We start from the raw sequence: 17,406 nt of genomic DNA on the forward strand, positions 1-17,406 counted from the left end.
AAGATTAAGCACGGCGGTAAGCTAAGCACGGCAGTAAGCTAAGCACGACGAGCATCAAGCAACGGCGAGGAGCTACCAAATTACACGGGGCATCACGGCATGCTCATAAGCACTAATTCATGAATCGCCACGGTGAGCAACGGAGCAAGAACAACACAGCAGCGAGCGCATAGTCCACGGCAAGCATCTCAATATGGAGATGCGAGGCCGATAGATGAGCAAGACAAAGTAGATGAGGGGAATAGGAAGCGAGAGCAGAGAGGGAGAGAAAGAGGCTACGGTTACTCACCGGGGAAAGGAAGTACGAGGGCTCGGCCATGGCGGCTACGGCGGCACGCGCCGGAGCACGGCGGCGCCGGCCAAGCCGGGCCATGGTGGTGCCACGGCAGTTCGCGGCCACGAGGGCGAACCCACGGCAGCGCCGTGACGCGCGAGGACGTCGGCGGCGACGAATCGCCGCGGAACTCCACGGTAGACGAGCAGAGGTGAAGGGGGCGCGACGAAGAAGCGGCGAAACGCAGATCGGCGCGGACCAATCGATGCGCCGTCATGCGGCCGTTCGACTGCGTCCGATCTCGCCGGCGGGGACGGCCGGTGACGGTCGGAATAATCCGGCGACGGCGAGGCGACCACGGTGTCGCGAGAGAAAGACGGGAATTAGGGTTTCTGCGCGAGGAGAGGGGAGAAAACAAATGGGCCGACCGAGCCCAAAGGGTGGCTCGGGTGCGACCTAACCCGTTGGGCCACCACGACGGGTGGGGCCCAAGGGCATTTAGGTCATTTCCTAATTCCAAGAAATACGAAACTTTGAAATTTTGTAAGAAATGTTGAATAGCTCTAAAAAAATAATTAAAAATATGAAAATAGATCAGCATAAAATTCTCTAATTAAATAAAATGTCAAAGAGAATTTTTGAAGACAATTAAGAATGAATCTTAATTTGATGATTTAAATAATAATTTAAATCACACATATTATTTTCAATAATGAAAATAAGTCCATTAATGCATTTGGACTTCAAAAACACCTTGACAACATTTCAAGGTTGCATTTTACCCTAAATCAAGTATTCCCAAATCATTCTTAGTATTAACCTCTTACATGAATTAATAACGATGTCGGAAGGGGGGAACAAACCCTAAAAATGGAATCATGCATAAATTGCTTCTTTAACCATTGCCCTTATCGGACAATGATGCTATTTTTCAGAACAAGAGGACAAGGGTCAGTCCATACCTTCCAACTGCAGAACTTTGCAGTGTTCGAGCAAGTTCATCACTTGCTCATGTCATTTGAGTATTTTTATCAAATTACTTGCAAAGTATTATGGTTATCACTATTGCACAAAAATCAAAACCACTACTTTCATAACTATGAATATGACTATGTGGTGGGCAATGGAACCATGGATTGTGTTGATATGGTGGAGGTTCCATTGCACGGGCTTATATCCATCTAGGATTAAACAACAAATGTCGCCGAGTGATTCTTGTGCTCGTAATATCCGTGTTAACCATAAGATCCGGAGTGGGACGGAGTAGTCAAAAGTGTTTCCACCTCTCGTTCATCAACGGATGCGCTTTACACGTAGACACTTGTATCTGTCGGGGCAAGCGGTGGGCTGGGAAGCCTTAAGTCCCCACGGCATAGTCCGTAGACACTTGTCGCTCGAAGTGCAAGCGGTGGGCTGGGGAAGCCTAAAGTCCCCACGGTATTGCGGTCTATGATGGGTTGCGGCTACCGGCGAAGGAGTTTGGTTAACGAGTCCCAAGCTGTTGTCGTGGTCGGGGTCCATCCTTAAGTGGTATAAGAGGACCGACGAGGACCCGGGGTCGGGGTATGCAACAAAGGGTGGGTGTTCGAGGTAGCGGAGGAACATGATTGGCTAGACCTTATACCGGGCCTCACACCTAAGGAAGTGTGGACGGGAAAGCTGCCCGGTTGGCACCAAGGTTAAGATCTCTTATGGGTAAAGCAACACACCTCTGCAGAGTGTAAAGAACTGTGACCTGTCACTCCCTGTTCCGGGATTGAGGAACTGCGAACGCGGTCGGAAAGGAGCTCCATGAAGTTCTAGTAAACCGGTGAAGGCTGACGGACATAGCTCTTTGAAATAAAAGCAATCTCTTGAAGAAATGTTTATCAAAACTTGCATTGGTATTAGACTTTACGGTCTAATATCGTAGCTAGTGCATTAAACACCTCTTATCTATAATGAACTTGTTGAGTACGCTCGTACTCATACCACTCTTAAACCCCATGCTTAGATTGTCCGAACCGTACGGAGGAGGAGGACTACGACGGCAATGATGGAGCCGAGATCATCGGCTACGAGGAACCAGACCTCTCAGGAGGAGTGGAAGGCGTAGACTACATCATCGTCTACGGATCCGGGGAGGCTTCCGGAGGAGAACAAGCCTAGAGATCTCTGAGGAGTAGTAGTAGTAGCCGAGCAGCACAAACTCTTACTACAGAGCTGCTCGATTAAATAAATGTTTAGTTTAATGAGACAATGGTATTGTAAGTTAAGTTGGGTTCGCCTCGAACCCAGGAGTTATCCTCTTAGGACCCAAGAGGAACTCCAAGACGACTTGTGTATGTGTATTGTAATAATATGTGAATGAGTTATGGACCTTGCTATGTTCTGTTGTACTACTCTGAGGGATGTGATATTTGCGGAATGGTACTTCGCGAATGTTATATCAACGACTGGCATACTACAACATGCAGTGGTATGCAGGGTCACCACAAATCTCCACTGTTAGTTTATAACCAATTTTACCGTTCCAGGTTTTCCAAATATTTATCTATTTTATATCTAACTAATTGGTGGGATCTACTTGTCATCACTTTTAACAAATTCAAACCAGTAGTTCACCCCACCATGGTGTCTCCAGTTGCCCGCAAAATGCAACATCATGATGTCTTTTGTGGTATTTCCCTCCACCTACAAACGTGGAACAATAATGGGAAAGAGGCCGGATCTACCCACCGAGATGAGGGTGGAGCGAGAGATGAGCTAATTGAAGAAGCAACCCATCGCTCCTTAGTTGTTGCAAGTCCTTCATCAAGATTTTTATTGCAGAACTCCTTTGAATTGTTATCAGAATTTGAGTCATGTCATTAGTCAGTACTTTACAAGGGTAGCAATAGATATTGTGCTAGCATTCTCATTGGCGGTCTCTTACTCATCAAATTCAGACTAAATTAATTCATGCATATGAACAAAAATAGTTTGTATGCCAAGTGTAAAAATTTGTGGAGATGTGCCTTTGTAGAAAGACCATTATCAGGCTCTTTGTTTGTAATTCTAAATGTTGAATGCTTGCCCCTTTGACATACTAAATGCATTACCATCTGCCTCCACTCTTCAGACGGCAAACCTGATTATAGACTAATGGTGGAGATAATGAAATGGCAAAATTGATGAGTGTTTAACTGAGCAATAGCAAGATTGAGGTTCCATCGGTCAAATGGTAGATCTGAGATTCACGTTGGTTATAGTGGCATGAATGATAAAAACCCTAAATTTTAAATAGCTGCATTCATGCATGGGAGACCTAAAATTGATGCTACATGTTTTTAACACAATTGATATCACCATAAGGACGTGGCGTGCCAATAACCAGATTTTCGTGTGTATCATACATTAGCTTTAATGCCAAACCTCATATATATTTTATTAAACTCAACTTGAGATAACGTAGCTTCACTCATGTGAGCCATGAACCATTACTGAGCGTTGCCATCTTTTATTCTTCACCTACGGGCGTGGCATGCCGCTGCGCCAATGCTTTCTAGTAGTTCTAATGTGTGATGTTTGTTGATCGCTTAGGCACTCGCTAGCTGCCGCAAGGAGGTATCCGACGAGGTTGGAATAAGAGCATCCCCACCGGTGCTCCTAAATGGCGTCTGGAAACTGTGCCAGAAGGGCTATTTGAGGGGACGCCGACTGAACTGCCACCGTTTGGGGTGTGACCACTTGCACCAGCGCCTCCCTAATAGAGCCCCTAAATATTGTTTTTGTCTAAATTGCATAATTCAAAACAATATTGTTTTATTATAAGTAATTAGTGGAAATTCAATTCGGCACATGGGAGCATATCCTCCTGCCACCGGAAAAATATTTTGAAATGTTTAAAAAATTCGAACAAAAAATTTCTCGCTTACATATCAACATGTTACATGCGCACATCAAGTCTTGCGAAATACCGACATTTTTTGTGACTTGTGTGAAAAAGATAAACAAAACGCCTCGTACACAACTTTTTCTTACAATTTTTTTTTGTCTTTTTTACAAATGACACTCAAAATGTCGGTTTTCTATGGAACCACTTTGTGAAGGTGTAGAATTTCGAGATGTATCCACTAAATTTTATGTTTAAATTTTTCAACATTTTAAAAGTGCATTTAAAATGAAGTTTAAAAACCGGGAGCATATGCTCCCGGGAGCCAAAACGCCAATCCCAGTAATTAGATGCAAATAAATTCAGTAGCTTGCACACAAAAATTAATAGTTTATTATAATAAGTGAAACAAATAAAATTAACCAATTCATTGTGCAAGAGACACATCAATTGGCGTTTCCATTCCTCCCCCATAAATGTTCCATTAGATCATCGCGAAGTTGGAGATGAACTTGTTCATCACGAATTGTTTGATGCATGGCGATAAAAGCTCCAAACTCGTTCGGCACCTCGTGATCAACTTCAACAAGAGGCTCATGACTATCAAAGGTCATATCTGCAGCCTCCAGATCAGCGCGCTCACTCTCGATAACCATGTTGTGCACGATCACATAGTCATTTTACTCCACATGTCGCTTGCGAGCCGCCTTTAGCAAATGCGAGCACACGAGATGAAGCAACAATGGCCTTGCACATGTGCAAGCATAATTCTTGAGTGAGACCTTGAACGCTCGGCCTCCATCTTGGGCACCATCGGTCATGGTTAATTCCTCCTGGCTCATTCACTTAGTGAACTAGATAATACCCCGCGCGTTGCGGCGGAATTCTTTTTAGTGATGACTCAGAGAGCTTTTGTCATTCTTTTCACGTGAAATAGTGTATTTCATGATTTGAAAGGTAATTAAAGGTTTATTACATGATGTAGGTGTTTCATGAGTGCAATGATAATTTTATAGGGTGGTCGTGACATGTTGTTTTGCATTTTTGATGTATTCAACTGTGAAGAACGGATGACCACATCCTAATATAATTGCAATGTATGCACGTGAATGTATGTATTGTCTCCCCTCTATTGAAGTTAGATGAAGTGGTCATTCGGTTTCACTTTTTTTTTTGTATTGCCTCGGTATACATCTTGCTAACTTTTGTGCATCTGTGAGTTGAATGTGGAAGTACATGTTTTCCATGGTTGTAGATTCATGTCATCAGTAGCTGAGTTATTTTGGCTGCCTTCTTATATCGTATCGCTTGCTTAGTGAAGATAAAATTATATCACTAGTCTCATAGAACTTGCTCTTGTAGGTTAGCCTTCGTACAACGAAAAACAAACACATGTATGATATTTTATTGTGTCACTTGGAGTTAGGCCTTAGGAAATAAAAGTTGCATTGCTACTGCATTTGTCTTGTTTCCAGATTGAATTCTCGATCTTGCATAAGTAACAAGGCTGAAGGTAATATTTCTTCTTTCAGATTGCTAATCGTCTTGATCGAGTGGTAGCTGATTTGGGGAGAAAACCTCTCAAGGTCTTGGTCCAAGTCAACACAAGTGGAGAAGAATGTGGGTACTCTAGTTCTCTTTTTCAATACAATTGCACGGTATGAATTTCTTAGTGTGGAGTGCATTTGGTCATTACCTTTAAACATTTGTACTCAACACATTGTTTGTAGCTACTGTTAAGTGTTTGTAAGTGATAAATTTTTGTTGCGTGATATCATATTATTCTTGTATTATCATTGCCACAGCGAATATCTGTAGTTCTCAAGCTCTATTGCCATTTTGCAGCCAAATTTGGAGTGGATCCTTCAGGGTGTACGGGATTAGCAAAACATGTCAAATTAAGCTGCCCAAATCTTGTATTTTCAGGTTTGATGACAATTGGCATGCTTGATTATTCCTCAACTCCTGAGAATTTTAAGGTTATAATCTGAGACAAACTTAGTTGGGAATGATCTGCTTCATAGTGCTAAGGTATGATGTTTGTTGATCTCTTAGGCACTCGCTAGCTGCCGGAACGAGGTATGTGATGAGCTTGGAATACCAGAAGAACACTGTGAGCTGTCTATGGGCATGTCTGCGGATTTTGAGCAAGCGGTAAGGAACAGATTACAAGAAGAGAACTAAGAGACACAAAAGCTGAATGACTAGTGCCTAATGACTAAGTACTTTTTGTGTGTGTTTGTGCAGATTGAAATGGGCAGCACAAATGTCAGAGTTGGATCAACAATATTTGGTGCAAGAGAATACCCAAAGAAGAACTAGGATAACTATATATTCAGTTTTTCTTGCGGCGCTGCCCGCATAGAATATGTACGATCCTCATCTACAAATGAAACATTGGTGATAAATATGTATCCAGTTCCACCAGCATTTCCGCTTTGATGTTTTTCACCATGTGCCATTAATAAAAACATTATTCATACACCCACCTGAAGGGCATAGTCAATCTTGTTGCAGTTCTATGCCTTGCAAATGGCAATGTCCAACCTTCCGTTTACTGTTAATTGTCCTTGCTTCAGCAAAGCAAATCATCATTTAAGAACACTTATTTAATATCTAGGAAATCATCATGTTACTCCTTACCGAGTTAATAACCAGAGTAGTACCATTGTTCTGCAAATTTTCCTGTAATAATCCGAACTTCTTTAAGAACTCCCATGCTACACTGGTTTGGCTCCCGTAACTTCTATGGTTCCTGTTTTCGAGAAGAAAAAAAATGCATTTCATACTTCTAGTGAAATTTTTTTTTTTAAAGAATGTGTGATCTACATCAAGGTTCCAAAAGAATTTCACAAAATGAGATACAGTGATCCCAGCTTGGGAGAGAGGCTTTTCCACGCAGCTGAAGGAAACCACCGATCTGATTATCACATTCCATCCCTTTCATCAGATACCAAGCTCCATGTCTCCAAGATTCTGAGATTGTTACAGGCAGGAGCTCCTCAGCACTTAGTTAATATCGCCTTTAATGACATGAAGAAGGATAGCAATCTTTGCATAAATAGTAAAATTCTCTTCGCTAAAATTCCCTCTTCGATTACAAATAGTTTGATACAGGATGGAAGATTACACAACTCGAATTTATGGACTAAAACTATATCACCATCTGACTACTTAGCAGTAGAAAAGAGACTCATCAAACCCCTAGGGTCAACTAATATGATTGGTCAATCTTCTGATATTTTCAGAATCCTGGAAACTTGGTTGTGTGGCTTCCTCTTTCGTGAAGTGGAACTTTAAACCTTTTCATGAGATGCAAGTGACTTGACGAAGCGAAGCAGATGAAGAGCGTACAGTGAACTAGTGAAGGGTCTCTAGTTGTTCTCCAGCTTTGCAAACCTACAAGCTTACAACAGATAATGCACAAAATTTCATGGTCACATCCTTGTGCCCTCACAACGTGATCATTTCTCTCAGTCACTCGTATCTGGATCCTCACTGGCCATTGGCCAAGATCTCCCTACCACTAAAAAGTAAAAACATATACATATGTGGAGGCTTATCTGTGGTTTGGTGGGGTAAATGGAGTAAGCAAATCTGAATTTCAGTTATTGCAAAGTTAAATAAGTATCCGAAACCAGTACAGTGAAACTTCATGATTCCAGTCACAAGAAGAATGATGGAAAAGATGTCAAGAGGAAAAGAATGATCTGAGTGGCACAATTGATGTCGAGAAACTATTGATGACATGGATACAACATGAAGAGTAGGCATCAGCTGATGACTGCAAAAGTAAAGTATGCGTAAGTCCTCCCACTAAATGAAATATAAGAGCCTCTTAAATCTTAATTGCCGGCACACTCTCTTTTGGTTTTCTTTTGGCTCTTGGTTGGCAGTACACTTCTCTTTTTTCTTTCTTTTTCTTTTTCTTTTTTCTTTCTCTTTTTCCTCTAGATGCCAGCATTATTTCTTTTTCTTTTCTGTTTAGTATACATTTAGAGTTGCCGACATATGGCAGGCTCCATTTACAAATGACTGCTGGGAGTAATTCGATGCATGATGGGTGCCATAAATGATATATCCTCATGAATATATCAAAGAGGGACAATATGCAAAATCTACGTAATAGTCTAATGGATAGACCAATGGATTGATCCAAGGAGTCATTGGAATGATACAAAAGAAATGATTGGCTTTCAAGAGCTTTAAACTATTGGATGACTCTGTTTCCAAGGGACTGGACACCATAAAATGAACTCTCCCATTGAGTTTTATCGGAAAATATCAAGTGTGCAAACCCTATATAATAGGCTGACACTGATGCACAAATGAATGAAGTGACTTATACAAAGAGAATGGATACACCGGCGACAGAATGGTACAAGTGGCTTATGCGAGATTGCAATGCATGAATTGTGATGACGAGTGTCAAAGGGTAGAAATTGAAGGATAGAAAAAGAGTGACTGGCTTTCAAGAGCTTCTGACTAGATGGATACATAATTAACAACGCTCACTAAATATTCAGATTGCACAAATGATGGTTCAGTTTTTGTTTCGTATGGCTCTGGTGGGACAAAATAATAATCTAAACATATGGGAGCTAGAATGTGACCAAATAAATTCTGTGCACGATCTCAGGTAAACTAGCATTTGAATAAAGCGAGAAAAAATTATACCGTTGCTCATGCCAGCAGACTTGTCTTCAGTTATTCCTTAACCTGCACTGGTATTACAACAATTTAAATACTATATGAAGGCGTCTGGAAATTGTAATTTTTACATGATACCCATCCCTGACTGAACTAGCAATCAATACACTATATCCTATAATCTCCTGATTTCAATTATACAAGGGGAAAGAGCCATTTACCTTAGTGCAGATTGATATTGGGACAGCAGATTTGTTGTTGCAAATAGTTGACCTAACTTGATGAGTGGAGAATCATCTGCCTATTGCCTCTAATATCTTTCGAGTAGAAAAATTGCTTGATTATTCCAGGATTCATCAAAACGCATATCACCCCTTGCCAGTTCAGCTCTTAGAATTTCAGGTTCAAGATAAATCGCAGATTCATACAGTTTCCTTGCCTGCAAATATGCCAAATATATTAATAGCTTGCTGAAGTGCACCATTATTGAGCAAAGGCATAGAGAATAAATTCAGGAGAGACGTCTTTGCTGAAAACTTACCTTGCACATCATCGGGTAACTTGAGATCCGTTGCAGAATGGTCCAAACTGGTCCATAACATGGATTGCTTCATGTGCAGTGAATAATCCACCATTGCATCTATGATGTTCTAGATAAACATGAACCAAACCTGATAGTATATCATGTTAGGAACTTAGGATCTATTAACAAAGTAGCAAACGAGTTTAACATAAACTTTTTTTGGCAGCACATCCAAGGCTCCAAGTCTATTCTTCATTTACCTTGGTTTGGTCAGTACGTATTCGCCTTTTCGAATGGGTTCCATTAACTTTTCTTACTTCTGTTTGATCTCCTCGTTTCCATGACAACTCACATCTAACTCTTTCGGTGAACTGGGGATGTCTCCTTGGGCAGCTTACTGCATAGGCCGCACACAACGATGGCCCTTAAGCTGTCGAAGTCGGTAAGCCTGTGTAGCCCTGCCAGGAGGCATTGAAGTTAGGCAAGTTTGCAGGCGTACAGTGCAGTAGTATCTAAACAAAAGACTGGGCAAATGTGACTTCTGATTGAGATCATGCAGATAGAGAACAAGAATTGTACTACTCTGTTGAAGAAAAACTCAAAAAGAAATTTGTAAATTAACCTTAGGCAGTCATAATGGAGATCTTCTGAAGTCTTTGGATACATTCTCTTGGAGTGTGAACCTTCTGACAATGTTCCCTGGACCGATGAAAGGGGAATGCCAAAGTTAACAAAGGTTTCGATAAAAACAAGTTAACTAGGGTGATTCCTATTTATGCTATCAAAATCGGAAGAAGAAAATGGAGCTTATAGATCAATGGATCATAAAGTAGTGGTTTCAACAACAGTACTATTGAAAGTTTTGTTCAGTTCAGTAACTTACTAAGCGGTCAGCCTTTAAAGGGCGCAGCTTTCACATCTGTTGCAATACGAAGTATACCCACGACTGCATAGCATTTTCTGGAAAGGGAAATCAATACTTCAAAGATTTGAAAAAATAAATACAACATTATATATGAAAACTGAGGAACCAGAGTGTTATATTATTTGAAAACTATGTTCAATTCTGGAACTTACGAAGCAGTAACATCTGCACCTATTGGAACGCTAGAGAACCAAATCTTCACTAGTGACAACAGAAGTGTAATTACACAGTATCAACAAGGCGACCAGAACAATCATAAGAACACCTGCACAAAAAGCGAAATAGATGGTGTATACATATCAGAGATTTCATCCAGGAAGGAAAACAGAGAAACTATGTAATGCCATTAACTGCAGATTACATGATTTCCCCAATATTCCTTTGCTGGAGTGAAGTTCCATTTTGGTTGTACAGTACTTACCAGGTTTATGTACATGAAGAAGATACCACACAGGAGACCCTCTTCTGTGCGAACTTTGTGCATCGATGGAGAGGGTCCTACAAGGCTAGAAGAATGTACAACTCCCAAGAAGCCCTGCAGGGTAGATAGAAACAGAGAATGTTCAGATTATAAGTAACGATGTAAATCAAGCAAAACAAGGTGACTTGCGTGTGTGGTATCAGGAAAAAAGCAAGGGTAATTGTGAGGATTGAGAATGGGAACAAAACAAGGAAGCGCTTGTTACCTTGGATTAGTCTATAGTCTGATTAGTGGGATGGTCCCCACTAACCGTCTGCATTGCTGTTTTAGCTTCTCGTTTTCGCAGCGACTGACATCCAACACTTGCAGTGAGCTGGGGAGACCATTCTTGGGCAGCGACCGAATGGCTGGACAATTCCGTACCTCTAATCTCTTGAGGTTGATGAGCTTGTGCAGCCCTGCTGGGAGAAACCGCAACTTGATGCAGTCCACAACACTTAACACTTGCAGGGAACTCGGGAGGCCATTCTTGGGCAGAGACCGCATGACTGGACACCTATCGATATGTAATCTCTCGAGGCTGGTGAGCTTGCGTAGCCCTGACGGGAGGCACCGCAGCTTGTCGCACCACCAAAACCACAGCTGCTGGAGGGAGGTGAGGAGGGAAAGGGCCTCCTCTTGCTGCTTTGTGAAGCGCTCCACCTCTTTGTTGAAATGGAGAGATAACTCGGTGAGGGAGGGAGCGAGGAGACGGCAGATGGGCTGAGCAAAGACTCCTGCGATGTCGCCCGTCCGGAGTTCATGCAGTTTGGAGGAAGGCTGCTCTTGGCAGATGGGGTCCCAACCAGCAAAGAAATTGGTGCTATGGACTTCTAATGTGGTGAGCTGGCCCTGGGTAAGGAGAGGCAACAGGCCATCCCACCTGCAGATATTTAATTCCTCATCACTCCAGATATTTAATTCCTCATCACTCCAGATATTTAATTCCTGCAGAGAGGTGAGGTTGGAGAGGGGCACCAGCGTGTCCATGCCCTCCATACGACCATAAAGAAAGAGGTCTCCCAAGGAGGATGGGAAAGGACAACAGGAAGAGAGATCCGAATCCTTGTAGGCGGAGAGGAACTTGGGGCAATGATATATTCCGATTTTCTCGAGGGAGCGCATGGCTTGGAGACCGCCTCCTCCTGCCCCGCCGGCCTGGGCAATCAGGATAAGCTTTGGACACCTCTCGACACTAAAGTACTTCAGAGAGCCGGATAGATGGGCCGGTAAGAGCAGCAGCCCATCATCTTCTTCTTGTTCCGCAGCAACCTCCTCTGCTACTACCTCTTCCTCCACCTCCAGCGCTACTTCTTGTTGATCTCTTGCATGTGTATCCTGCAATTTAACAACTGAAGAAGCTGGCACTGATAGCGATGGTGCCGTTTGTTGCTGATCGGCCTCCACGCCCAACCGTGTTATCTTGTCACACCCCAATATTTCCAGGCGAGAGAGATGAGGGAGATAAGAGAGTAGACATGTTAGTTCCTGTCCGCTAACAGGCCACCTAATTATCCAAAGAGTGGTAACCGGAAGCTGCCATTGCACGTCACTTTTTACTAACGGCTCAAACGTAATACCCAAACTACTTAATGTGAGGGTCTTCAAAGAGGTTAGCATTTTAAGGTGTTTCTCAGACAGAGTTGGGCATTTTTCTAAACTCAATTCTTGTAGATGGGTTAACTTATCAAACGCCAAGACTGTCCCGTCTAGTCTAGGCAGAACATCATTACCTTTCATTTCCAAAGAGACAGTTGAGTAATGTAACATCTCCAGATCTCTTCCTACATGGTCCAGTGTAACATCGCACAAAGTGTGACTATAAGGAGTAGGAGGCAGTGACAACAGTTTTGGGCAATTCTCTATTTCAATCTCTCTTAGCCTAGGAAACCAAGTCACATTCGATTCCCCTTCTTGAGGGTAGCAAATAGTATAAGATGAAAATGGTAACTCGGTTAATTCAGGACACTCCTTGACAATGAGCACTTCTATAACTGTGTAGTACCAAGGGCAAACTTCATTTGCTACCCATCTTCTAAATTTTGGCAACCCAATGAGTTCTAGCCTTTTCAAGTTATGGAAGTTCGAACCTCTAATGCAACCGAAATACTCTTCTCCATTCTCGCGAACCAGATATAGCTCTCCAAGGGGTGGAAGGGATTCCCAATCAACGCTGTCAAGGCAGAGAGCCTCCAAACCTCTGGTGGACAGATTTGCACCCAACCATGTAGGGCAAGTAGAGCCTCCATGCCCATCAATGCATAGCTCATGAATATTGTTGTGTGGACAAAGGCTTTCAAGTACTTGATCTTCTGCGGCAGGATTTGTACTAGGGTTTTTCTTCCACATGAGTGTTAATTTCTGCAAACGGTTTTTGTATGATAGTTTTGCCTCATGTGCCTCATTTGGCAGTGCATTCTCAAGATTATAAATCCCAAGAGATCCTCCTAGCTCTTCTAGTTCCCCCAACTCTCTCAATTCAAAACCACTACGTTTTTTTCTAACTTCAAATCTCTGTAGCTCTTGTAAGCTATGTAGTTTTCCCACATTATAAATATTTGAGTGAAATTCCTCATTATTAGATATAAAATGGCGCAATTTTAAAAGTTTAGCCATATCTCCAAGGAGACTATGAGAGCCGTACCAGTGTTGTATGTCTAGGACCCTTAATTGATAGAACCTCGAGATAAATCTTGGTAAATGTTCTTTACAACCATACTTTCGAGATAGAAGTCGCATGTAGCGAAGATGGAAAAGTTTGAAGAAGTTATGCAACAGAGACTCCACATGGTAGTACATTGTTGACAAAAAGACAACACGCAAAGATTTTGCATTTTTAAATAAATCATTGAAGATGCGAACAAATGTTACGTCATAACTTCCAAATAACATCAAAGTGCGTAGATTCTCAAATTTGATTATGTTCTTTATTTTTTCCAGTCCTTTCCTTAATTTTTGGTCCACGCTATCAGCTCGAGAACTGATGCTAATGGACATGTGATAGATAGATGGTGCAATTTCTATATCTCTTGGACTAGAAGAAGCAATATGTAGACATTCGTGTGAGGAAACATTCAGTGCCAAGTCATGCAGCAGGTCATGCATAACATAGTTTGTACCTGAATCGTCTGTTTCTTTTTTGAAAAATCCATAATTAACTAAGTCATTCAAGCTGTGATACCCTACATCTTCAATTCTTTTGGTTGTATGACTTGGATGTAAGATGTCAAGTCCTATCCAGAAGTGAATTAGCTCCTCAGATTCAAACTTGTAATCCTCTGGAAATAATGCACAAAAGGAAAAACATTGTTGCAGGTGAAAAGGGAGGTAATCATAGCTAAGCTTTAATGCAGACATAATATCGTGATTACTGGTTTGCAATTCCCATTCTCTACTTTCAAGAACCCTCGTCCAAATATCTACAGTAAGGTTTTTTCTCAGTAAGCTACCAACAGTTTTTGCTGCAAGAGGAGAACCCTTCAATTTTTTAACAATATTTTTCCCGATTTCAAGCAAGTTTTTATCAATATATTGGCGATTAGTTTCATCAAAAACACATGCTATAAAAAGGCTCCAATAATCTTTCGGTTGCAAACCTTCTAGTTGTAACAATTTATTTCCTCTCTTGACCATTTCAGCGACTTCAAGGAATCGAGTTGTGACTAGAACTATGTCTCCATTTCCTTGCACTTTTTTAAAGGGCACTAGAAATCTATTCCACTCATCTTCATTACCATATTTCCATATATCATCCAAAACAAGTAAAAATCTTCTGTTTTTTAGTCTTTTTTCAATCAATTTTTGAAGTTGGTCCAGGTTTTGTACCTCATTATCTGGTATGTCATTTTTTTCGTCTTCAGCTTTGGGAATGGAGCTGAATATCTCTTTTGTCAACTTATACACACTAAAGTCGAGGGATACACACACCCAAACTCGAATTTGAAAATGATCTTTCACAGTTTTGTTGTTATATATGTACTGAGTGAGAGTTGTCTTTCCTATGCCCCCAGGACCAACTATCGGAATTACGTTGAGATCTCTATGAATGTATTCACCCTTTGTGATGTCCTCGATAATGGTGTTCTTTTGTGGATCCCTCCCATACAATGTAGGCTCTAAAGCTTGTGAGGTGGTTATGGTCCTAGTTGTAGAAGCTGCATTACCAATGCCGTGGCTAGAACCCAGTAAATCTAGCTTGGCAACAACAGAGCCTGAGAACTCTAGGCCAAGAATGGTGGAGACCTTAGCACACAGGGGTTTTAGTTCGTCTGTGATACATTTCATTCTTCTAGAGACATCCACCCTATCAAATTTCAATTTTGGTACTGTAGGAACATGTTTACTATCATCAGGAACATGAGAAGAGCAGAGGAATCGTTTACCGAAGGTGTGGACGGTGGTACGAGCACGGGATGCTAGCCCGCGCACGCACTTGCTGGACTCCTCATCAGACTCCTCGTCGGAACCACGAGCAGTCGACGAGCGCGAGGCGCAACAGAGCTGCTTGGCGGCTTGGACGGTGGTACGGGCACGGGAGGCGAGCCGGCGCACGCATTTGCTGGACTCGTCATCAGACTCCTCGTCGGAACCACGAGCAGCCGACAAGCACGAGGCACAGCAGAGCTGCTTGGCGGCGGAACGGGCACTGGAACCAATCCGGCGCACGCACTTGCACGACTTCTCACCAGCGCGGTCGTTGGAACCAGGAGCAGTAGACAATGACGAGGCGCAACCGAGCTGCTTGGCGGCGGCAGTGGCGGCGTGGCGGACATCGCGGACGAGGTTGCGGGCGCACCCGCGGTCGTCGATGGCCTCAGAGGTGTCCTCGAGCTCGTCCTGGATGCGGAAGTAGTCGAGCTCGTCGAGGACGTCCTCGGCGAGGTAGCCTAGGCCCCGCAGCATCTGCAGCAGGTCCACCAGCGCGGGGTTGTCGATCTCCCTTCTCCGAGCACCGTGGAGTATGGCCTGCGCGTTGAGCAGCTCCATCTTCAGGGCCTTGATGTTGGGTTCGAGCTCCGTGGTGGCCACCCACGCCTCCACCAGTCCGCCGGACAGCGGGCTCAGCGCCTTGCCCACCACCCATCCAGCCCCCCTGATGGCGGCGGACTCCATGGGCAGTGGCTGTAAGCTCTGCAAAGCAATAAATGAACAAAGATTTGGGTTTAGTGCAAGAATCGCAGTTCGTCTAGACGGCGCGGAGCAAGATGCCAGATTCCACGCATTAAATCTAAGAAAAAGTTAAGCTAAAAAAATAGAAATGGAAAATAGATTTAAGACTTTGGAGCGATATTTTTTCCATGTACTTATCATATGTTCTTTGTATGCAAAATCCAAAGTCATCTGTCGTTAAGAGTAACCAAATTGGCAGATGAAATTTCATGTTCTTAATTTTTTTTCCCTACTTTTTGTTGCTTCTGACTCCTCCGTTTGACGCATACAATCGACCTCCAACAACTCCTTGGCAAAATTTGAACAGGACAATGAATATTTGATTCGAAACATCCATACTCCTACCTGATAGCGGAGGCTCCTTCAGTGCCTCTGCCCCTCGGGCAAGGATCTCATGGTGGTACCGGTGGTGGCTGTCTTTTTTCTCTCTATTTCTTAGGGGGGGAACAGAGGGGCAAAGTCTTTTTTTTTATGCTGTGTTTGGATGCATAGAAAGTTGGCATGGAATTGAATTGGAGTAAGATTCCAAATCTGAGATAGAAATGAATTGGCGTCAAATTCAATTCTGTTGTTTGGATGTCTTTGGAATTTGCTATTGGAATCAAATGATATAACTAATTCCAAATCCTGTTTGGATGTATAAACTATGGAATTTAATATTTTGTTGAATTTGGGATGAATCTGGAAGGGAGATGTTGGAGAGGGAAGCTGCCGGCAAGGGGAGATGCGAGGAGGGCCGCCTGCCGGCGAGCGTGCGGGGCGGAGCTGCGAGGATGGCCGCCTACCGGCGAGCGCACGGGCCGGTGCTGCGTGGAGGGCCACCTGTCGGCGAGCGCGTGGACTGGAGCATCGAGGACGGCCGCCTGTGGGCGAGCGCGCGGCCTGGAGCGTTGAGAACGGCGGCCTGCCGCCGAGCGCGGCGGGGTGGAGCGCGCGGGCAGGAGCGTCGAGGACGGCGACCCACGGCGGGGCGGAGCGTCGAGGAGGGCCTCCTGCAGGGGAGCACGGCGGGGCAGAGCGTGGAGGAGGGCCTCCTGCAGGGGAGCGTGGAGGAGGGCCTCCTGCAGGGGAGCACGGCGGGGCGGAGCGTGGAGGAGGGCCTCCTGCAGGGGAGCACGGCGGGGCGGAGCGTCGAGGAGGGCCTCCTGCAGGGGAGCACAGCGGGGGAGCGTGGAGGACGGCGACCTGCCGGCGAGCACAGCAGCCATCTGCCGGCGACCGCGGCGGGGGAGCGTGGTGGAGGGAGGCTGGGAGGGACGCGGGGATGGAGACGGGGGGCAGTTTCCGAGCCTTTCCGAGCTCCCACGCTCGGAAAGTTTTCCAATCTATTTACACGTGAGGTGGGAGGGCTTGGAATTTGGTTGGCTTTCCACAGATGAATTCAGAGCGCAAACCAAACGGCGGAATTTACGGAATCGAGCGCAATTCCAATTACATGCCCAGTTTCCATGCATCCAAACACAGCATTAGAATGTGGATGGCTGGAATTCCCCCTTGACTGAGTGATCACTAGAACGGGCGGTATATATAGACTAACGATCAGGCGTGACAG

The 17,406-nt window shown here is 43.8% G+C and overlaps 1 protein-coding gene across 1 annotated transcript in view; it reads right to left on the reverse strand.

The window, feature by feature from the left end:
- LOC124708953 (disease resistance protein RGA2-like) overlaps positions 1-15,797 on the reverse strand; it is an 81,499-nt gene extending 65,702 nt beyond the window's left edge. The window contains exons 1-5 of the mRNA XM_047240594.1: positions 15,338-15,797; positions 12,672-15,100; positions 10,912-12,023; positions 10,647-10,760; positions 10,378-10,490 (exon numbers count right to left, since the gene is read on the reverse strand). Of these exons, the coding sequence (XP_047096550.1) occupies positions 10,923-12,023; positions 12,672-15,100; positions 15,338-15,797 (3,990 nt within the window). The 3' untranslated portion in view covers positions 10,378-10,490; positions 10,647-10,760; positions 10,912-10,922. The remainder of the gene's footprint in view (positions 1-10,377; positions 10,491-10,646; positions 10,761-10,911; positions 12,024-12,671; positions 15,101-15,337) is intronic.
- Between the last annotated feature and the right edge of the window lie 1,609 nt (positions 15,798-17,406).

This window comes from Lolium rigidum, chromosome 4, assembly GCF_022539505.1.
Source record: "Lolium rigidum isolate FL_2022 chromosome 4, APGP_CSIRO_Lrig_0.1, whole genome shotgun sequence".
Lineage (NCBI taxonomy): Eukaryota > Viridiplantae > Streptophyta > Magnoliopsida > Poales > Poaceae > Lolium > Lolium rigidum.